This window comes from Staurois parvus, unplaced genomic scaffold, assembly GCF_062004578.1.
Source record: "Staurois parvus isolate SC_StPar_1 unplaced genomic scaffold, SC_StPar_1.0 ptg000712l, whole genome shotgun sequence".
Taxonomy (NCBI): domain Eukaryota; kingdom Metazoa; phylum Chordata; class Amphibia; order Anura; family Ranidae; genus Staurois; species Staurois parvus.
This window is the reverse complement of record NW_028318508.1, coordinates 656,000-680,495: the sequence shown is the minus strand read 5'-3', so window position 1 is coordinate 680,495 and position 24,496 is coordinate 656,000. Positions and strand designations below refer to the sequence as shown.

Here is a 24,496-nt window from a genome sequence, read left to right as displayed (position 1 = left end):
AAGCGTTGGTCCGGTGTTTGCGTAGCGTTTTTAACGCTCGGCAAACGCTCCGCAAACGCCGCATGCGCGGTTTAGCGGCGGTTGCTAGGCGTTTGCCGAGCATTAATAACGCCCCACAAATGCCTATAATGCATTTGAGTGGTGTTACCGCTCCGCAAACGCCCCGCAACCACGTCGCAACCGCACCGCAAACGCCCGGCCGGGCGTTTGCGGAGCGGCACCATAGACGAGAATAGGAGGCTTCAAAGCCTCCTGACTCGACCAGAGGCGTCCGTTTTGCCGCGATGCAACGCGACGGGACGCAAACGCTCCTGTTAGAACAGCACCATGTGCTGTAATGTGCAGAGTTGGCAGAGGCGTTTGGGAAGCGGTAAAAACGCTTCCCAAACGCCTCTCTGCCGCCTGCACACAAGGCTAGTGTGAACGTAGCCTAACAGAAGAATTTAACAAGAATCCAGAGTGAAAAGGGACTCAGCAGATTAACCCTAAATTAGTCATACTTGAGATAGGTTCTACACATAACACCCGTTTGTCTACGTTTGATGAAAAGAGCATATGTGGACATGTTAGGTTCTTAGGCTGCCTATAGACAACAGTGGGTGGAAGTATGATAGTCTAGCACTGGCTTAGACACAAAAACTGTCACCATTGGCAGATGGCCAGACAGAACAACGATCAGCTCATGTCTATAGCTACCAAAATGCTTAATAGATATCTCTCACAAAATTCCCATTCCATACAAGAGCAAAGGGTCCTCAGATGAAATAGAAAAAAAATGACTTTGTCTTTTAGACTATAGTTTGGTTTGGACAGAGTTTTTATAGCTGATTGTTTCAGGCTGTTTGTAACCCTACTGCATGACCACAGTTTTTCATGGTTAAATACAATGACACAAATATTAATGGTAACAATACTTTGCAAGTACCTTTACTAAGAATAAAATGCTTTGAAATAAACTAACTGTATAAAACAAGTATTCATAGGATTCTACATTACCAATAGTAATTAACAGTAGACACTTACATTGTGCAGCTTGTAGTAGAGCCCACAGGCATTACACACTGGATCGCCATTGGCATTTCTCCTCCACAATGTGGTGGTGGTAGTTTGACAGTTTGCACAAGACGTACCTGCTCTCCTAGCTGCAGACTGCAAGAAAAACAATATTTTGTGGCATAGACAATCATGGTTTGATTACAAACAAACAGTTTGCAGGAAGTATCTGATTATTTATAACGGAACAAAACTGTGTTTCAAGAGTTGAATTTAGTTTTGCTAATTTACCATTGGGGTTTTTTTATGCTAGAATTGTTTCATTTCAAATACCAAATCAAGTTCAGCAAAAAAAATGTAAGTTTTGTAATTCCCTTGAACCTCATTGGCTATTTGAAGTAACAATAGCTTGGCTGAAAATGACTCCTTTAATAAGTCAGCCCTTTGTCTCCTTGAATGTTAGTTTGCTAATGTTGACTAGAATGCTAGCTTGTTAATGAGCACTTCTATTCCAGTTTCCTAATGACCTCTGCATAAGATTTGTAATAGTGGAGATCAGTGTTTACAAGTGATGACATATAACCATCTAAATAGTCTACAGTTTCCTTAGTCCTTTCTCCCCACAGTACAACACACTTAATGGTTTACTTTGAGGAAATTGTTGCTGGGGGTTATCTAAGGAGTTCAGATTTCCGGCAGATTTTTCCTGGGAAGTCAGAGTCTAATATAAAGAGGGGGTTGGTGTGCGGACAGCTGCCAAAAAATCAGAGCTCTGTCTAGTCCTGTTTCAAAAAAAAGTGTTACTCTGACTACATAACATAAGGAATTTGTAATACAATATAGAATTTTTTTAAGTGTTATTTAAAATTCTGGAGACATGCAATGAAGGTAATTTATTAAAAGAATAGCGATCATCCAGTTAGGAAGTGAATGCTCACTTAGCATAGTGAATAAAGTGAGGAGGCTGTTTATTTTTTCTTTAATTCCCCGCACATAATTGGACATTATTCATAATAAGCATAGTTTAGTTTATTCACTAAGTGAACAGTCAACTTACTAAGTGAACAGTTTGTAACAGTTTGTAACTCTTGTTTTGAACCCCATTATTTTAAATAGTGGCAGTAGTGGTGGTAGCAGTAGCCTTGAATAAGTAACGTTATTATTTTTTTTATTTTTATTATTATTATTACTACCATAATAGCTTTATTCCTATAATTTATTCCCACTATCTTTCAACACAAGGGTAGGTTTGCATGGATGTAGACTTACTAAAAAAATATTTTTTTTATTTTCATTTACCCAGTAAAACTGTGCTTACTTGAGACATCCAATCACATGCAGCAAAATTAAAAAAACTAGGAATTTACCTTGCATATAATGGGATGTTTAATACAAAGTATGAATTGGGCTAAGTGAAAAATGCTCCTTAAGTAAATTAACCTTTAGGTCTTTGCAACACATTAAACATGTTTTCCTAATAAAGGTATCACCTTCATTTAAAAAAAGAAAAAATAAATTTGGCTATCTATGCTTAGAAAATTAGAAAAGATTATACAACGCTATCATGATTTTGGTGTGGAGTTCTATTTGTGGAGAAAGTACTTTATTCTCACATAAAAATAGATTGAAAGGCATAGTTTTCTTCACTGTACTCATTATCCCATTGTAGATTATGATCATCCTAAAATGATCCAGGGAAGAGATCACTGCTCCCTTAGTAAGTTAATTACAGGTATCATTGTTGACTAATGAAGATAGCTGAAAGCCAAAGATCATTAATATAAATAGCTCAACACCAAAGACATGTGAGAAGTAGATACCAGGAAGATTGTAATATGATGGAAAATCTAGGGCCAAAATGATTAATGTTGCGTCAGAGCAAATATTTCTTACTATGGCAGTAAGTCTGCTGATGAAGATACTAGTTTCCAGCTAAAAGCCCCCTATTCTGATACAGAACACTAACAAAAGAAGAGAACCTGTGGGGTGTCACTTACCAGCCTTCTTTTAGGTTTGATGAGGGGCCGATTCTGGCCGTTCATTTTGTGATAGAGTCCACATGCATTACATAGGTAATGTCCAGTGCCATCTCGCCTCCACAAAGGGGTTGAGGTTGCTCCACAATTTACACACTCCCTGCCTTCTGAAAACAAGATTACACATGGTTGATTTCTGCGCAAGGATATGAGTCTACTATTAAGTTACGCCCTAAATATAAATGAATGCAGCAACATTCTCAAGGTATTGTACACAGCAAGGAAGATTATAGGTAAAAATCCAAAATTATGTCAGAAAGATGTTTCTGAAGAACTTTTAAAGTTTTAAAGAAAAAACATAGAAAATTTATAAATCACTCTGCATAGTTGAGGCTTTTTACTTAGTTTTTATGGCATATTATAAACTGAATGTTAATGTTGTATAGTGTATGATACACTGACATTATGGCTACAGCTCAATGGGTGATTTCCCAAACAAGATAATTTATATTCCTACACAGCAAAGTTATGTTTGATTCAAACACATTACCCACTTTGCTTTATTTTTCTTTATTTTCCCCAAATCAATTGCATCACAAGTATATATTCACCTAACTTGCGTCACACATGCCACGGGGAGATGAAAGACAATCAAAATGTTCTATCATAAAATGGGTCAATGAGTTTTCAGCTATGTTGATGTCAACCTGAAACCTAAAAATGTATAAATCTTCAAACAAGTGTTTTCAGCTCTGTCATGTTTTCTTTGCTCTATATGACAAGACCACATCCTTGGCCTTTCACTGGTAAAGTACAGCAATTCAGCCTAGTACTGAGACACTCTACATGACTGGCAAATACGGTCATTTGACAACATAAGAAGATTACATCACAACTAAATAAAGTGCAAATGTGAACAAAAATGATGTGACAATTAAAAAAAAAAAAAAAAAACAAGGCACCCATCTGACATCAGAATGTCTGTGCCTGTGTTTTCTACATCCAATCAAACCAGTAAGGCTCTCTTGTGATCTGCAGGGCCGAATCCTAGAGGTTTTTCTTTTGAACAGCGTGGATACCAGGGTAACATTTCAGGCCTGCTCTAACACTTCTTTAGACAAACCAAAGAGTCCATACAGACATCTCAAAAAAACTTATTAAAAAATTTAAAAAAATTAAAAAAAACTAGCATTAATAAAAAATAAAACTAATTAATAAAAAATAATAAAATTAAAAAGTAATAAAAAACGACATTTTTCTTTTAAAGATAAGTGAACTTTAAAACAAGGTGCCCTTACGTTTTTTTGATTGCCTTCTCTGACCTAAACTACACCCCCTTCCCTCTTCTTAGATGCTTACTTCTTTTTACAGTGTGGCTGCAGCATTTGTTTGCATTTCAACCTGAAAATTTTCAGCTTGCCACAATTGTACAGCAGCTTTCTATACACTTCCATGAGACCAGTTCCCAATCATCTCTGGCCTTGGCACACAGTGCCATAAAAAACGATGGCAACTTTGCAGGTGCCGTTAGCACACAAAAACTTTTCAGGTCACCATGTAAACAAATGTTTGAGACCATGGTGGCCAGATCAGGTAAAGAGTGTACCTGGGGAAGGGAGAGGTTGGGGTAGTTCAAGAGAAAGACAGTGAGATTTGTTTAAAGGTACACTTTTTCCTTAGACTGACTGACAATGCACCATTGATGCTATCACTTGTCATAATACAATCATTTTACACCTACATATTTGAGGCTATTTACCAAAACTGGAGAGTGCAAAATCTGGTGCAGCTCTGCATGGAAGCCAGTCAGCTTCAAGATTTTATTGCCAAAGCTTCATTGAACAAGCTGAAGCTGCACCAGTTTTAGCAAATCTCCTCCATTGGTATTATAATAAATATTGTGAGCTTCAAACTAACAAGTATTGATGAGCTGACAAAAAAAGTTTTTGAAGGATAACTCCACTTTCACTGGAAAAAATGCAGCAAATTGAAAAAAAATATTGCATATACTATTGCTACACACGCCATATTGTATGTAATATTATTAGAAATTATCTAGCATTTTCAATCTGCAGCTTCTGTAATTTTCTGTCAAATTCAATGCAATATGGCAACCTGGAGACATTCCTTATACCCCTGGTGTAAAGAACGGCCCCAGAATGTCATTTCCTGCTTGTGTGATTGGCTCACTGATTTTCTCAGAGGTCTTAACTAAGATACATGACTAATTTTAGGCATCCCCTGAAATAGGAGTTTCAGTTTTGGCAAGATACTCCTCAAGGGTTAAATACTTCTAAAGCGATGTGGTCACTGTAACTTTTCTCATGAGAAAACTGAAAGAGCACCAGGTGATTATAATGAACCAGACCCTCCTATTCAGAATTCTTCCGCAAAGGACACGGAGAAACAAACTGCTAATTCTTGAGAGCAAAAAAAGGAGGGTATCTACAGCAAGGTTTTTTCATATCCCTGTAATGTACAGTGTTTATTCAGAGGGGATTGATTTTGTTATCTCAACAAAAGCAGAGTAACACTTTACATCTAGGTATATATAGTCTGTATGAACAAATACTTTTCAAAGTGAACATTCTTATATAAAAGGATTTTTAAAAAATCACACAATTAGTCATTGTCATTACTAGGTAGACATACTTACAAGGACCAAATAAATAAATTGTGGACAAATGTAAACTTGTTCTCTGCACTTTTGAGACCCAAAACCCTAACTGGTGCGTACATGTGTATCCAGGGGCGGACTGATAATTTGAGCACTCGGGCACTGCCCGAGGGCCCGGGGTCAGTAGGGGGCCCCATGAAATGCCCCTGGTACCTTTTTTATAGGCTTTTTTGAGTTTGGGCAAGGACACAGGGGCCCCATGATCCCCTATTGCCTGGGGGCCCCATGAGTTGTCAGTCCGCCCCTGTGTGTATCGTAACTCAAAAGACCTTACTGGTGGCCTAAAGGTATCTAAAGCCATTAGATGACAGTCTTCTGATCTGGCCATTCTTAGAAATGATCTAATGTCTATGAAGCACTCTCAAACCTTGCCGACAAAGGCATCTTGGGGGACTGGTCATTAGACAGGTTAGATAACCTTGCTTATCACTATTGTTTTGTAATATGCTAAACTGGAGGTGTTTGCAGCACACTTCTACACAGGGTAAATACAAATGGTTAACCAAGGGCAACACAGATGTCTCTATACACTGCTAATAAGGCTTGAAAAAAAGTAGTGCTCTTACAATGGTGCCCATTGTATGCCATTTGTTTATAAAACAATCATAGCTTTACCAACAGGTTATGATATAACTGTAGCTTAATTTTCACCATAACACATTAAAATATCTATCTTCTAGGCGACGTACAGAAAATATGTCATTAAAGAAAAAATACATGATTGACTGTAGCATATAGTTTTATGGTGAATGAGAATTCGTCAAAAAGTAATCATATACACAGGAATACTGTGTTATGATACAGATGCAATTTTTCTAAGTTGTTCAAAATGGAATAGATTATTTTTGGGTAAAAAAAATTGGGTTTTAAACTTTCTATCAACTCCCTATTATTCTCTATAATATATATAGATTTTCCCAAAACCTATCATTAAAAATTTTATCAAGTCTCCCATTGGTGTTTATCTCATTTACCCCTTATCACATTACTCTCTATAGCTGCTAAATATACAAAACTACTGTCCTAGCAATAAAATAATAACAAATAGCAGAGTAAAATAATAATAATCTATTTTCTTCTATATAAAGTCCAGTAACTGTTCATATTTTAATCCAGCATATTGAGTTTAATTTAAAGCATAATCATTTTTTCTTAAAAGAAAATATCTCACATCTATCACAAATCCAATAAATAATGGGTAGCTCCATTTTTTTAGGGTAGTGGGTGGAGCTACCGGGCCAACTGTGCATCCAGAACTGCTGGTTTGCAAAACAGATGCAGAAGAGTATTGTAACAATTTTACGAACTGTGAACAGCTGTTTCAGGCTTGTACGTAGTCTGAAATAACTATATAATATGAGGCTGTATCTATTCTGCAGTTATCCCAGAGGAATCATAGAATGAGCTATATGGTACCACTCACTGTCCTAAAATAAGGCGCAAACCCATTATTTATTGGAATTTGAATTTGTAAGTGATATACAGAAAGATGCCTTCTACTTTAATAAAGCTATACTGTGTTTTACAGTGGTTTACTGGTGATGGTGGGGGGTTGGTACTTTCAATTATGCCTCACTATAAACTGGATGGGTATTCTTCCAAGTTTAGCTTGACAAACAGATGCACCCCTTGAATGCACATTTAACTACTCTTTGGATTTAATGTACCAAATGTTAAGAACCATTTCTGAATAGACCTTAAAATGCCTCACAGTGGTTTAGTGGCAATGGTGGGGAGTGGGGATTAGGACTTTCAGTTCTGCCTCACTATAAACTGGATGGGTATTCTTTAAAGTTTAGTTTGACAAACAAGCTCACCCCTTGAATGCGCTATAGCTAATCTTTGGACTTAATGTACCAAAATTTATGAACCATTGCTGCATAGGTCTTAAATCGGCCTCTTTGCTCCTTCTTACTGCACAAATAACAGGAATCCCATGTACATACTTACATCATGTTTTTTTGTAGAATTTTTGGGTTGATTTAATGAAAGTTCATCAAGCCAAACCAAACCTATTTTCTACTTCAGTCAACCAGTCACACTAAGGGAAACCTTTTAGGAAAAACAAAATTCCCCTAAAATGACAGGTCATTTGAAATTAACAGGTCCACTGGTTTGGCAAACCTATTGTATATACTCCTCACAAGCAGACAGGTGGGATTGATTTACTAAAAGTGCAGAGCGTAAAATCTGGTGCAGCGGTAGATGGTAGCCAATCAGCTTCTAACTTCAACTTCTTCATCTAAGCTTTGACAAAAAAAAATTGGAAGCTGATTTGTTTCTATGCAGAGCTGCACCAGAATTTGCACTCTCCAGTTTTAGTAAATCAACCCCAGAGTGTCCTCACAATATAATTATTAGAATGAAGATTATTTTTGCTATTAAGTAGATTAGTATGTACCCCTCTAAACGGCTATGTTATGGTTAAAAAATGTCTATTTATTTGCACCACCCATTTTCATGTAATAAATTAACCATCCTGATTTAATGTCACATATGTATGCCTGCAGAATATATGTAGTATTAAGAGTTTATGCATCAGGTTCTGAGTTACAGCATGCTAACTAAAGTGTTCCTCTTTTGAGGGAGATATGTATTTCAAAATAGGGCACATTAACTGCTTGCCTGACATTAACTGCATACTAAAGAAACATTTAAAAAAAATTGCACTTAAACTCTGAATTTTCTTTGAGGCCCATGTACATGGCCTATAAAAGTAAATCAATTAAAACACAAGGCCCTGCAAAGCAGCAGAAAACTATACATTTGATCAAGTTCCTTGAGACCCATTGGAACTACATTAGTAGCTAAAGAAGTTCAAACATATTACAAGGTGCTCCAAGGCTGGAGAAAATTTTCATGTTCGCTGTATTGCACAGCTTTTAGTGACTCAAAAAAACGTTGAAAGTGCGTAAACATGAGTCCTTAGGGGCTTCGTTGCAAATTCTGCTCCCCTGACCCATCTAGCTCTAAACTCTGGTCAAGAAATTACAAAATGAATCCAGGCCTAAGCCATGTATTTTTAATTCCAGAACACACTAGTGGTCTGAAAATCCAGTACTGGTCTTTTCACACCTGTTAGAAAGCAAAATCCATGCATCAAAATCCATTTATATATTCAATAGGCTGCAAAAACATTTCCAGAGATGTTCAGAGGCCAAGTATTGTAAAGTTAAACAGTCAATTTTGTATTGACTGATAATAAGAAGTAATCTCTATGGACTGATTGCTGTTTTCCATTAAATGGGTTCAATCTGAATGTCATACACACATTTGTTATTCTCCCAGAAGGAAGATCAGACTTGTATAGTCAATAACTGGCTCTATAGGCTTGAATGGGTCATACAATATCTCACCCATGAGTGATTTTTGCTCTTTTATCATGCAATAACCTCATACAGCTATATAGACTAGTGATTGCTATATAATAAGGTGTTTAGCAAATCTCGCATTTAACTAAATACATCATTGTCACATGAAGGGGGTTACAATCTTCTACCAATGCTAGACCACAGATGGTACTGGGAGGCCTGAAAGTCTGGGTTTCTTGAGCACAGGCAGAGTTACTTAAAAAGACTCTAGCTGCTGTGTAACCACCAGTGAAAAAAAGGCTGGCAACAATTGCATATGTATGGGCTACCATCAAATTTCTACACAGTCATTATCTGATCAAATACCATTCTGGCACAAAAGAAAGTACCTTTGCAAATCAACTGTACATTGCATAAATGCAATTATTTTAAGACTTTATTGTTGCCCCCAAATGATGCAGAAGTCTGGCAGAGGTGATGAACATCCAGTTGTTTCTACAGCTTTGACCATACATGGCCAAAACATCTATAGTGGTGGGAACAGGTCATACTGGAGACAATGTACTTTCAGTCCATCCATTTTGTCTGTGTTGTGAAATGCAGCAAAATCAATTACATTAAGCTTGGTGTGGGCTCTTGATTTTTTTTCCTTCAAACAACTGGACAAAGCCATACAGTTTGTGAGTGTGGTGTGAGTGTGGTATATATAAGAACATTTACATTCTCAGTCACGTCATTGTTCCTACTGACAGGGGCGAACCATTCGGGAACTCGGGCACTGCCCGAGGGCCCGGGGTCAGTAGGGGGCCCCATGAGATGCCCCTGGTACCTTTCATAGGCTTTTTTTGGGTGTGGTTTGAGTGTAGGCGAGGACACAGGGGCCCCATGATCCCCTATTGTCTGGGGGCCTCATGAGTTCTCAGTCCGCCCCTGCCTACTGAACACATTAAAATTTGGGGTCAGAAGACCACCTGGCACCAAACTGGAGCCAAACTCAATATAAATGAGAAGAGAGCAGGACCTGGGAATATGAATAAAATGACACTAATCTAGTAATCTGTTGTGGTGTTCCAAAAATCAGTTATCTTTTTAAATCAGATAATATAACTCTGATCTGGATTGACTCCCCTTTTATAGTCAAGGAGGTTTGCACAGAGAAGGTATGGAATTTTTTTAAAAAGTATTAAAAAAATTCTTGCCAGCACACTGCCTAAATGGTTAGCACTTTCATCTGGCAGTACTAGGGTCGTTGGTTTGAATCCCAACCACGGTACCACCTGCCTGGAGTTTGCATGTTCTCCCTGTGCCTACGTGGGTTTCCTCTGGGTACTCCGGTTTCCTCCCACACTCCAAAGACATGCTGATTGGCCCTAGTTTGTGTATGTATGAATGTGAGTTAGGGACCTCAGATTGTACACCCCTTGAGGGTTAGGGACTGATGTGAATGTACAATATATATATATATATATATATATGTAAAGCGCTGCATAAATTGACGGCGCTATATATGTACCTGAAAATACTAAATAAATTTGAAAACATGCTAGAAGCAAAATAAACCAATAAAATTATTCAATAAACCTGGCTACAGATTTTTGTTTCCTTAAAATCTCCTTAAGGTTTGACACCGATCTATCTAAACAATCCATAGATCTTGAATGACATACTTGTTACCAGTGTGTTTTAGTGTGTAGCCAGTGAAGATCTGGATTTTATGGACTACACAGAGTTGCTTGATGTTACCATACATACTTGTTTATACTGTGTGTCTAAAAGAGATTGTACAATTCATGTGGCCAGTGTTACGCTCTTAGAAAATTTCAGGTTGCAACAAAATCTTTGGACGGTTAATTGCGCATACTGTATTATCCTATGTAAAAATATATAATATTCAGTTGGCCTGCCTGTATTGGTGGTTTTAAACACAGGCCTTATTCTAAATTTCAAGATTGCATCCTAAAAAAACAGGAACAGAAATGAGCAGCTATGTATACAATCTGTAAAAGGCCACGTCATTCTTAATCACATATTACATAGGCAAAGGTAGAAGTGTTTTCAGATAATCCCTTAAATGCACAAAAAGATATTTGAAACAGAGGTAAGTAAGACAGTAGTGATGTCTGGAGTACGTAATGGCAAGTGCTGTTCAATCCATTAGCTTTTTGGTGCACTGCACTGTTTACAGAAGAATTAACACATTGACTTCTGGAGCATGGGAACTAATCTAAAATCTAGTGCAATGAAAATGGTACCACAAAAAAAACCCACAATAACATTTAGCAAGGCTAATAGGTGTCGAAGCTTGCTTTACATCCTACAGTATTTTCTTCCCTCAATGAAATTGTTAAATAATTTAGACCTAAGCAACCCAGGACATTTCATAAGTGCATGATATTAACCACTTGTTGACACCTATCCCCAGTGGTACCATGAAGATTTAAAACAGGCAGTTATCAGTAATGTTGATCTCAAGGCTATCTATAGATATAGTGTTGACTACACACATATCATTTTTTCATGATAATTTTTTTTTTAGATGCAATCGTATTCAGGGGTAATGACATTCAATATTGACATGCACATTTTCCTATTCTTTTCAAATCGGTTCAAATCACTACCTAAAGAACAAATATTGCACAGCGCATTTGTAGTCAATGTTCTCCATGTCTCTATGTATCTAACTATATTATACACACCATTTACTTTATGCTTTTCCACATGCTTTAATCTCAAATTATGATCTGCTGCTACGATTACTTTACTAAAAAAAATTTACAGTCAACTTGAAATTGTATACATCTTATGTATAGGAGTAGTCGAAGTAATTTAACATTTTCTCAAGAAGTTTTTTCTTTAATTGTATAAATGTAGGTCTAATGTAAGCTATTGCTCAATATCTACTATGTACAGACCAAACAACGCTGCAAGATATGTGATTGGGTGCAGACAGTTGTGTTATGTTGTTGATTATACTAGGCCTATAGAGGAGTTTCTCACTGGGACAGAGCATAGCGAAAAGGGCAATTTATACTACTCTTATATAAGGAAGACTACCTGCAAAATGTTTGTTAAAATGAAAGTTTGGGACATTTCAATTGTGAGACGTAATACTGGAAGAGGTCATCATCTATTGGGTTCTAGGTCCGTGCTCTTTTCATACATTACATTTTTTAAAAGTCAAGGTTTGCCATTGCCTGGCTGTTATAGGTCAGCTTAATTGAAATACCCCTTGACACTCACGCATTTATCATCTGAGCTGCTACTAAATGTTTTCCAAGTCACCCTGTTTTTAACATCTTGAGCGACTTGTTTGGGTCTTTTTAAAATATGATTTAATGTTACTGAAAGCTTTAAACTGTAACTTTACTAGGTAGATGTACCCCGTTGACCTTGTCAGACGTTCCTCCGGGGTACTCATACCACTAGTTGAGAGTCTTTGTCATAGGGCACCTAGTAACAATAGTAATATGAAAAGTATTACCAAAATAACAAACTATGCAAAACAGGAAACATGAGGTTTTGGATAGTACTAGTTTAAAGCTTTTTTTATGAACACTGCTTAAAATTGAAATACAAAATTCTGTTTACATTACTAATAACAAAACTACCCTTTGCCAGCAATATGAAACCTAAAAGCCTATACTTTCTTTGCATCTCTATTGTTTTTTTGTTTTTTTTTCTTTTAAACTAAACACCACGGTGGTTGTAGAAAAATACGTTAAATAGAATCCATGCAATCTGATAATCTTTTTGGAAGAACAGTGCGTGACGGAGCTTAATTCCTGTACTACATATATTTATACATGGTGCAGATTCCTAAAACAAGTGCACATGATTATAAATGAAGAATCGCGTGACTATGTGAGCCTGGGACAAATCAAAAAAGGAACTGTAGTCTGTAGTACAGTGAAATAAATTGAGATTAAACTTCCCACACCTGGATAGGGTAATTCTGAATGCAGTGTCGGTTTTTTATTAAACCTTTCAGTATAGCCTGACTTTATTAATTAACCAAAGGGTACTGCACTGCAATGTGGTCTGGTTTCTTACAACCCTACTAATCTGTGTTCACACCATACATGCAGTCAAGCTTATCACCTTGTATTCTTGTCATTATTTTTTAATTTTCCCTTAACCTGACCTGGCCTGCTGGTTTGCATGTGTTTTTAATCATAATCATTGATATATATAAAAAATAAAATAAAAATATATATATACAATAATTTGGTGCTTTACTCTGTTAATAATTTGTTGCTTTGTTCTGTATAAAACTAACCATAGATTCACCTTTGTTGTTGCTTAGTGGGTACATTTCCATCCCCTATACTACATGGTTTAATTAGTTTATATCTGATCATTCAAAAGTGAAAGCACAGTATTGCTGACTGAGCCTTCTTGTGGTAACTACTAGTGACATTTGCATATTAAACAGGAAAACCTTTCATATTCTGCGTGTTTCAGCGAGTAATAACAATAATAACGTTAAAGCACTGAAAACAATGTGCTAAATAGAGGCATATGCTTTATAATTGACAACAGACCATATCGTAATAACACCCCCCCCCCCTCCCAAAAAAAGAACTGTCATTTAAAAATGGTTCTATCCTGGGTTCAAGAATGTAAACAAATATTACTGAAAATATTTTCTGTCACTAAATTACTAATAGGTATTATTTTGTTGGTATTCCTGGACTCTAAAAAACCTGTTAGTGCAAAGATCTCTAAACAATCATAGATTGATCACTGATAAAGAGTTTGCTAATCAACCTGTTCTAGGAGTCAATAAATCAGCTATCCTAGGTGCTTAGAACAGAGGGAACAATGCAATTAAGCTTGAAATATAAAAGTAATTTGCACAATAGGTAGATGAGGCTGGATTGTATTCAATGATTTTAAGAATTAATATTGTGGCCATTCAGAGAACAACCTATACTCAAAAGGTTATATTTGCTAAGAGGAGTAACATTTACACTCAACCACAAATATATCTTTAAAACACTCTGGGATGGTCATTTAATTGCTCCCATAGCCTGACTTGCTAATTGAAGCAAACACATATACCTTTAGTAAGTAACAAGGTACTTTCATAGCACCCTGTGTATACACTGTCAGTTGTTTAACGCCAGCTTAGGGACATTATAAATAATAAATGCAAATTATTCTCTAAATTTGATCAGACAATTATAGCAAATCTCATTTTCTTGAGCCAGCACATAATTACTCCTTGGTAAATTACTCCTTATATTAAAATGTACTTTCAATTAGATATACATTTACAAATGCATCTTACTAAGCTGCCAAAAATGTGATTGTTTATGTTTGAGGACAGATGCATTAAAAGTAGTTATTAAAAAAAAAAATAAACTGCTGGACTTGTGAAGCAAAAACAAATCTCAGAGGCCTTGATTTGCTAATAATATAAGGAAAATATATCTATGCAAACGCCACTGTGCTGTTTGTGTAACTCTATATCCCATCATGCTTCGCTACTATATCTTAACTGTACTACAGTACCTAGACATACTGAAGCACATTTATCAAAGTGAGAATTAGCCAGTTTGACTGCATTCCAGCAAGACTTCCTCTTCTCCTGGTTTTTGCCTATTTAGTGACTATAAAGAGTCATATACAGCAACAAGCGGAACTGTATTACATAGGGGGAAATCTTATTTTAATGAAAGTGTCCTGTGGTCAGAAAACACTTTGGCGAATATTCAATTCAGCATCTACAGTGCCAATGTATATGCTGGCGAAAAAACAATCCTTTTAATGTATACAAATATATTTATTTTTTTAGGAATATTTTACTGTACTATGTTTATATAAGTTACAGTTAAAAGGCTCCTTAAGCAAAATGTGTACTATTCATGGGATCAGGTATGCAGTAAATGCTATATAGAACCTTTCCTAACTTATTATAAATACATTTGCTAAATGGGTCCTTTTTCTTTATAGAAGTATCCCTGTCCTTTAGATGATGAATATTTAATTCACATCTAAAGTGTCAATGCACAGGCTGTCAATAAACAATCTTTATCATGTATACACATATATTATATTTTTTTATGAATATTTGGCTGTACTATGTTTACATAAACTAAACCTGCAAGGCTCCTTGGCTAAAAATTCAAACTATTTACAAGATCAGCTTAAATAGTATCGCATATAACTTTTGTAATTTATAAACTATTATGCTAAAGGGGTTATTGAAGGAGTATCTCTGTCCTTTAGATGCTAAATATTCAATTCAGCATCTGAAGTGTGAATGCATATTGTGAATAAACAAATCTTATAAAGTATAAACAAATATATTTTTTAGGATCATTTAGTATGCCGTGTTTTATAAGCTACAATTAAAAGCCGCATTGGCCAGAAAGTGTACTATTTATGGGATGAGCTAGATGTTAAATGGTATCGTATGTAATTTGTATAACTTATGATACAGTAGTATGCTAAATAGGTCATTAAAGGAGCATCCCTTTCCTTTAGATGCTGGCTATCCAATTAAGCATGTAAAGTGCCAATGCATACAGTGTTCATAAACAATCCCTTTTTTATATATATATATATATATATATATATATATATATATAATTTTGTTTTTTTAATTTCTTAATCTTTTTACTTTACTGTGTTTTATAAGGTACAATTGAAAGTCTCGTTGAGTGTACTGGCCATTTAATGGTATTATACATAACTTTTGTAACTTTATATTATAAGAGGTTGTTTTCCTTTAGAGTAGAGTCCCTGTTGTGTCTTAAATCATCAAGGTTAGTGACAGTTAGTAAAGTTAGGTCCATGATCTATACTAAATGTATCATTTAAGGATACATCTTGATATAAATATTACTACTCAGTACCTGGGAAACACATTGGTAGAGGTTACAATAAAATGTAGCTTTTAAAACTGATAAGTATGCTCTGTTTATATAGAACCAGCAACATTCCATAGCTCTGTAAATACAAACAGTTGGACAGGTTGGTGACACATGACCTTATTGCTTTCATGCTCAGCTGAACACCTAGTAACTTTTTTAGCATCAAACATTTGCAGGGTTCTGTAACATATACTGATGTGGTTTACTTAAACACCTGACCCCCCCCACCTCCCCTCCCCCTCAACCTACTCTTCACAGTACTCTAACCATCACTTTCCAGGTGGGTTTGAAGAGGCTGATTTCAAAGGTTTTGTTTCTGAACAGTAGTAAATATAAGAGGTCCTGTTTACTTTAATGGCTTAAGTATATCTTCTATTGTTTGCCATTGAAAATAGGCACATTCTTGCTAAGCAATGTGTGACAAAATATTGATATTTGTCACTGTAGCTGGAGCACTTGGCCTTTGAAGAGCAGTCATTCTATTGAAGGGACTAAGTGTTTGTATGGAGCACAACTGCTCATGTAAGCTGCGCTTTACAAAGTCCTACAAAGGATAAATAGAGAAGGTGAAATACTGAATCATACTAAGTAAATAACAGCTTTCACAACTGATTGTGCATTCCTGCCTATAGGATCCTATAATGCAACAACTCTTTATTTTACAGCATTAAAAGTGACTGACTTGTGACAGCTATTAGGAAATCAGCTGTCATTTATAACCCGTCCCAATGCTTTTTTGTGGTGCCTTTTTTCAGTCTCGCTTTTTCTTTTTTTCTTTTTTTTTTGCCCCAGCAGCAAAGAATTTAGTTGAAGAAGGGAGTGGGAAGGGCTTAAATAATCTCATGTCAATCAGGTATTTATCATCATGTATTGCAGCTCAGAGGTGCACAGGACTCAGGCCTCATCCTACAGCTGACAGTTCAGTGCTAAGATGTGGGAGGCCTTTTAGAAAAATACACTGAGCCCATGGTAAGCCTGTTTCCTGTACTCTAGCAGCACAGTCACCACCATACAACTGCTTTTCCAGAGAAGATAGTCATTGTCACTTTACAAATGTCACAGACACAGTAGTAAGTTATATAGATCTCCCACAAACAGTATACCAAGCATCGGCAGCAACCTAAGCTTTGCTTTTAGTGTCCTATCACTCATCTGGCTTTTAGGAATAAAACATCAAAAATAGGGGTTTTAAAACTATTTTTAAGGGTGGGGGTTTTAGTTATGGGTGACTAGTGCTGAGACTTTTTGTTTACCTGAGCTTGGGGTTTGTCACATACAGCACAGCTCATGTGGGTGAGAGAACCAAGGCTGACCTAGATCTCCAGGCAGCAGTGGAGGCATCGAAGCTTAGCTACAACCAGGCTGCGGTGACTCAGTGACAGTTCACAGATCTAACGGCTGAACAGCACCCACCTTTTTATTACAGACTCATACAATCGCTCCATTCTGTCTGGATCATTATTATGTATTCAAAAAAACAAAAATCGGATGTGTTGCTTCTGGCTGTTAAACTTTTAAGCATGACAGATGGGCTTATCTACATGTTCTTATAAATCAGGCAGCACTAAAAATGAAACAAAAAATGCCAGTTGACAGCAGCCTTCCTCTAGGAATCGGCAGTTGTGTAACTAGTAAGGATCTGTATGCTGAAACCTGTAGTCCCACATATCCCAGTAGCTGATCAGGATGAGGCAGAATGCATAGGTTGGCAGGTTGTCTATGTGGCATGTCTGTCCAGCCTGGCACAGTCCCCTGGCTGTATGTGCGATGGCAGCTGACAGCCCAGTCCCCGGACCTGTGTGCAGCGCAGGCAGATCCTCTCTATTCTGGTCAGCCTGACCACATCCGGACCCTATTAAACTTCTTGGCGCTGGATAAACAATGAAACTGTCGCGTGCAGCAGTCTGAAAATAATTGGATTAACTCAAACGTATCAACTAAATAGAGACAGTCCCGGCTCAGACAAGCAAAGCAAATGTTACCCTGGAAAACCCCCCTGAAAACACATCTCAGCCCAGGACAGGCCCTGACACTGGCACTTTGCTGGATTCCTCCTCTCCTATTCACACACAGCTCTGCAGGGCTTGGATGGCATGTCTTCCTAAATATCTGCTGGGACAGACCTCTGTACAAGTCTAAATGATATTTTATATATGGTATTATAATAATAATATAATCATTAGTATATGGGATCCAGAATTTATATACATTTCTGGGGCTGCCCCAGATTTAAACACCTCAAATGACATGGATTCCTAAAGATCTGCTGGGACAAACGTGTAGACTAGTCTATATATTATGTTTTATATTATATATCTATATTAAATAGCACCTTAACCCATATGATGTATTATTTTCTGGGGCTTCCCCACCTTTACAACCTTCAGATGGCATGGATTCCTAAGGTCTGCTGGAACAGACGTCTGCACAAGTCTAAATAATATTATATATATGGTATTATAATAATAATAATAATAATATCATTAGTATATGGGATCCAGAAGCTATATACATTTCTGGGGCTGCCCCAGATTTAAACACCTAAAATGACATGGATTCTTAAAGATCTGCTGGGACAAACATCTGGACAAGTCTATATATTACATTTTATATTATATATCTATATTAAATAGCACCTTGACCCATATGATGTATTATTTTCTTGGGCTTCCCCACCTTTTCACCCCTCAGATGGCATGGATTCCTAAAGGCCTGCTGGGACAAACATCAGTACAAGTCTATATAATGTATTTTCTAGATTATATTATAATAGTATAATAAATAGCACATTGATTCATGAGTTATATTATATGCTGGGGTTGCCCCCAGCTTCACGCCCCTCAAATGACATGGATTCCTAAAGGTCTGCTGGGACAAACATTTGTGCAAGTCTATACATTATATTTTCTAGATTATATTGTAATAGTATAATAATTAGCATATTGATATATATATATGTGTGTAATATGTTTAATTATCACCTTGACACATTGGATATATTAATTATAACATATTTCTATGAATATTTAGCACCTTGACCCATAGGTTATATTATGTATATATTTCTATGATTATTTAGCACATTGACCCCTTGGACATTGGATATATTACTTATATATTTTATATGATTGTTTAGCACCTTAACCCATTGGATATATTACTTTTATGATTTTTTTTAGCACCTTGACCCATAGGATATATTACTTATATGTAATGCATTTATGTGATTATTTAGCACCTTGACCCATTGGATATATTGTTTTTTTATATATATGATTGTTTAGCACCTTGATCCATAGGTGTATTACTTTTATATTTAGGACCTTGGCCGGAAGGTTATATTACTTATGTACTATATTTATGTGATTATTTAGCACCTTGACCCATAGGATATATTACTTTTGTTTGTTTTTTTGGCACCTTGATCCATAGGATATATTACTTTTAAATTTATATGATTTTTTTAGCACCTTGACCGGAAGGTTATATTACTTATATATTTATATGATTATTTAGCACCTTGACGCATGGAATATATTACTTTTATGATAATATTATTTTTTAGCACCTTGACCCATAGGAAATATTATATTTATCTTTATATGATTTTTAGCACCTTGATCCATAGGTTATATTACTTATATATTTATATGATTATTTAGAACCTTGAGCCATAGGATATATTTTTTATGCATCTCTTTAACACATTAGCACTGATTTGGTTGCATGTAGGACCTGAAAGATCATTACTCAAAGGTTGTCATTTATTTAGCAACCTCCGAATCCTATGCTAGCTTCATCTAATCATAACCTAACCCTTTAAAATAAAACTTTTAATATATTTTCAACTTTCTGATTGTAGAAGCCCAAAAAAATGATGCCACTAAATAAATGAACATGCAGCAGAGGGTTTTACACAAGCAGTCTACATCTCAAGGCTTGGAGGAATTCTTGACTCAGGTTGGAAGACACACACAGATGTGGATAGGCTTTGCAGGAGACTCCTACCTGTACTCGATCGTGTTTTAGGCCTTGACTTGCAGGGAAAGCTGGTAGGTGATCCCCCAATGATGTTTGGGGGGAAGAGGCCAGCGCCGTACTCATAGGACTGGTAGTTGGAGATGGCGTGGTGGGCTGAAGCAGCGGCCCCCCCAAGGGATCTAGGGTGAGAGGACTCTAGTTTCATGGAGTCGGTGGACACATGGTACTTGATACACTCCTTGTCTTCCTGGCGACTGGAGGCCCCTGAGCCAGTGGTGGATATGGAGGGGTCCGGAGAGACATCTTTAGGTGGAGTTGGAGGGAAGTTGAAGAGGGGACTGGAGTGTCCAGTGACCAGGGATGAAGAAGACGCTGAGGGGTACACAGCCAAGGGTCCAGGGGGGCTGTGGGTCTTGGAGAAGGGAGGCAGGTTCCAGGGAGATGCTGCATGGGTTCCACCTATGGCCTTATTGCTATGATCCAACCAGGGGTGCAGAATTGGGGTGTGGCACACTTGACCTAAAGAAAGACATTCAGATAGTGAGACTTCAAGTCACTGAAAACTTTTAGGATGTTACCGATCAATCGATTTCTAGGCTATACACTGTGCACTGGATTTCATAGGTGATCAATAATAGATAAAAACAGGTGATATTTTCACGTGGTTATATCTCCAGATTGTAATAACATAAAACACCGAAATAAAGTACTCTAATAAAGTACCGAAATAAAGTCTAATAATGTGCCTAATTAATGTACTCTGGTAATAGATGGAATTGATGTAGTGATGTCTACAAGGCTGGACAAAATATCGACACATCCAACCACACACTGATTCCCTTATAAAGGAAATGTTAGTGACAAAACAACAAAATGATATTGTAACAATACCGCAGTAATATGATTTATATGAAATGATCGGATCCTGAGCATGACTACGCTCCAAAAGTATTTGGGACCCTACGTGTCACATATAGACTGTATGAAAGAACAATCTGATAAAATGATACAAATCGGGGAACACTGCAGACAGACTGGATCTCTACAAAGGAGACATGGGAAGTCTATACGATGGACGTAGTGCTGGAATCAGCCATTATTGGTTATTGTAGTGTGAAAACATTCTACCTGGTATGAAAAGGCAGCAGAGGAAGAGGCGGTGGTTATAGCTAGACACTCATACCAGGGCAGGAAACTGTTCGGAAATAGTGTGAAAATACTAGATCACACATTGTTTTCACAAAGCACTTCTAGATTCTACAATAGTCTGTACAGCTCAGCGATCCCCATCTGCTGGGATCATCGCTCGGCTTGGGGGCTCATCGCACAATTCTGATAGGGCAACCATGCTGCCAAGTGACATCATTGTGATTGTCATTTCAGCTGTATAAAGTGTATAGTATGAAAAGCATGTATGAAATAGTTCAAAGTATATATAAAGTAGTGTAAAATATATAGTATACAGAATGTAGTATTTAGTATAAAATATATTGTGTATACAGTAGTGTACAGTATATAGTAAGTAAAAAGTATATAGTGTGTTTAAAGTAGCATATAGTATGCATTAAGTAGTATATAGTATATATAATTTAGTATATAGTATGTAGAAAGTAGTATATATTATATATAAAGTAATATATTATATAAAAAGTAGTATACAGTATAAAGTATATAGCATGTTTAAGGTAGCAGCATATAGTATGCATTAAGTAGTATATATAATGTAGTATATAGTATGTAGAAAGTAGTATATATTATATATAAAGTAATATATTATATAAAAAGTAGTATACAGTATAAAGTATATAGCATGTTTAAAGTAGCATATAGTGTAAAGCATATAGTATGCATTAAGTAGTATATAGTACAAAAAAGTAGTATATAGTATAAAGCATATAGTAGGCAAAAAGTAGTATATAGAATGCATTAAGTAGTACATATAAAGTAGTATATAGTATGTAGAAAGTAGTATATAGTATATCTAAAGAAATATATAGTATGTAGATAGTAGTATATAGTATAAAGCATATAGCATGCATTAGGTAGTATATAGTATATATAAAGTAGTATATATTATGTTGAAAGTAGTATATAGTATAAAGCATATAGTATGCATTAAGTAGTATATAGTATGAAGTATACAGTATGCATAAAGTAATATATATATATATATATATATATATATATATATATATATATATATATATATATGTTAGTATAAAGCATATACCATGCATTAATTAGAATATAGCATAAAGTATACAGCATGTATAAAGTGGTATATATAAAGTAGTATATAGGGTAAAGTATATATATTTAGTCACCATGCTCCGAAATTCATGCAGTAAAACACTGTAGAAATAAGAATTTTGTCCACTGTTATTTAGTATATATATATATGTCATTTTTTTTTATTTCTATACTGTTTTACTACATAAAGTTGGGATCAATGTCATTAGCACAAATTAAAGGTATCAGTTCAGGATACGAAGATACTTTCAGTCCACTAAGCTAATAATACACCAGAATAAGCATAAAAAAGTGACAGTTATTTTTAGATGTGCCCAATCACGTCCAACTCTGCCTAAATAAAGAACCTTGAAGCCGACCATACACTCTACAATCTGGATGTACCATGTCCTTTATATATTAATATAAAGGCCTGTGGGACTGGATAGACGTTAATTGGGTTACAGTGGTTTGTCCTCATATGACATAGTTTTAGTAAATGTAAATAAGATTGTACAATCAGATTGTAGAGTGTATGGCCACCCTCAAGCTTTGTGATTGAGCCCCCCTATTCATGATGATAGAATTAGGTGACACTCACTGTGGTGGGTGGCCGTGTGGTACCTCTGGACTGGTCTCATGGAGTTGCCATAGAAGGAGGGGACATGGTTGCCTTGGCCATCGATGTTGAAGAGTACATCCACCTCCTCGGACAGGGGGTACTGGGAGTGCTCCACATACGAGTGGCTGAGTGCCGGGTGATGGCTGTCATGGTGCTGTCCATTGAGAACTGCAGGGTGAAGGCGATTCCCGACCCAGCGAGGCTGCTCTGCTGCTGGGACATCCATTGCCGACAATAGCACTCTGATCGCTTCTCACTTTGTCCACACAGCCAGGAGAAAGTCCAATGGGAAAAATAATAATAATAGAGCAATAAAAAAATAAAAATAAAACCAGATCCAGAGAGGTCTGCTACCTGCGATGGAAAGAAAACAGCGACTTAAGAAGCACTCTTGGAAAAGTTGCAACAACAAGAAAAAAAAAGTTTTCAGTGCCTTAGAATGAATGGGCCGGATCAGGTGTTCCGGAGAGCCGGGCTCCCTCCTTGGGACAATAGAGCAAGGTGAGTGTCCCAGAAAAAGTTGTGTCCCCTCCACCCTGGAGGAGCTCCCAGTCCCAGACTACAAAGCAGCAGGGAAGGGCTATGTGATCCAACGAGAGGACTTCAAACTGCTTGATCGGATCTCGGGTTTTCTCTCCCTCTCTCTCTTATTTTTTTTTTTTTTTTTTTACAGTGAAGGCATTCTTTCTGAAAGGAGCAGGATGGCGCCAGGCGGCTCAATGATCGCAGACAGCTGTGGCGAGACGCAACTTAAGGAGGTTCCACTGTCATCAGTGTGGAGGGCGGGGCCTGTCACTGAGGAGGAAGGGAATAGGACACTACGCAGAGCCCGCCCCGCCCAATCCAGCCCGTCCGCCACGCCCCACTACTGTGCCTGACAGCTCAGTGACTGGAGTGTGGCCCTTTAACTTCTCTATGGGGCGGACTGATCGGACGGGTGATCGTACTGTCTGTGCAGGACGGGGACCGGCCAATGAAAAGTTACTGATATTCCAAATCCAGCACAGCCCGCCCTGTACTGCTGGGGAATGAACTCTGTGTACATGTTTATATAACTGAGCCAGGTGAGATCAGGGCACGTATCTGAGGGTGTCAGTGACACCGACTCTGAATGGATGGGACAGCACAGATAGTTAGAGCCTGAAGACAAGAGGGGGCACTAGGAGGGAGGAGGTGAGGTTCGGGGACAGTGGGTTGACCTCTGATTGGCTGCACAGCCTGAGCCCTGCGGTCCCCTGGGTTGAGTCACTGCATCCCCTAGCGGTACACAGAGGAAACACGCTGAGACCCAGCAACCACGGCTACTGGGTGACCCCTGTGCCAACAAGACTGTCCGGTGTCACCATCAGACACAGACTATGGATACAGAGAGAGAGAGAGAAATAATGGGTATATTGATAGAAAAATAGATGTATTCATAAAAAGCTAGCTAGATATAGAATATAGATGCATAAATACACAGATAAATAATATATATAGAGAGAGAAAGAGATAGAATATAGATACATAAATAGATAAATAATAGATATATTGTTAGAAAGATATATAGATAGGCAGAAAGACAAATAAATATATATATGTTTGTAGATGGACAGATTGTAGATACATAAACAGGCAAATAAATAATAGAAATATTGATAGAAAGATAGATAGGTAGATAGATTGATACACAAATAGATAGATAGATAGATAGATAGATACATAAACAGGCAAATAAATAAAATATATACTAATAGAAAGATACATAATAGATTTACTTAAATCCAGAAAGATACATATATAAATGTCAGATATTTTGATAGATAGATAGATAGATAGATAGATAGATA

General features: G+C 36.8%; 1 protein-coding gene across 4 annotated transcripts in view; it reads right to left on the bottom strand.

Annotated features, from left to right (window-relative positions):
- Positions 1-24,496, bottom strand: part of GATA3 (GATA binding protein 3) — a 50,809-nt gene that overhangs the window by 14,364 nt on the left and 11,949 nt on the right. For 2 of the 4 annotated variants that reach the window (XM_089653434.1, XM_089653435.1), the window contains 4 exons: positions 22,647-23,021; positions 19,844-20,335; positions 2,991-3,136; positions 1,024-1,149 (listed from right to left, as the gene is read on the bottom strand). In XM_089653434.1, coding sequence (XP_089509560.1) covers positions 1,024-1,149; positions 2,991-3,136; positions 19,844-20,335; positions 22,647-22,893 — 1,011 coding nt within the window. In that variant the 5' untranslated portion in view covers positions 22,894-23,021. Of the gene's footprint in view, positions 1-1,023; positions 1,150-2,990; positions 3,137-19,843; positions 20,336-22,646; positions 23,410-24,496 lie in introns of those variants that run through there. The other 2 variants (XM_089653437.1, XM_089653436.1) reach the window with 2 other exon arrangements.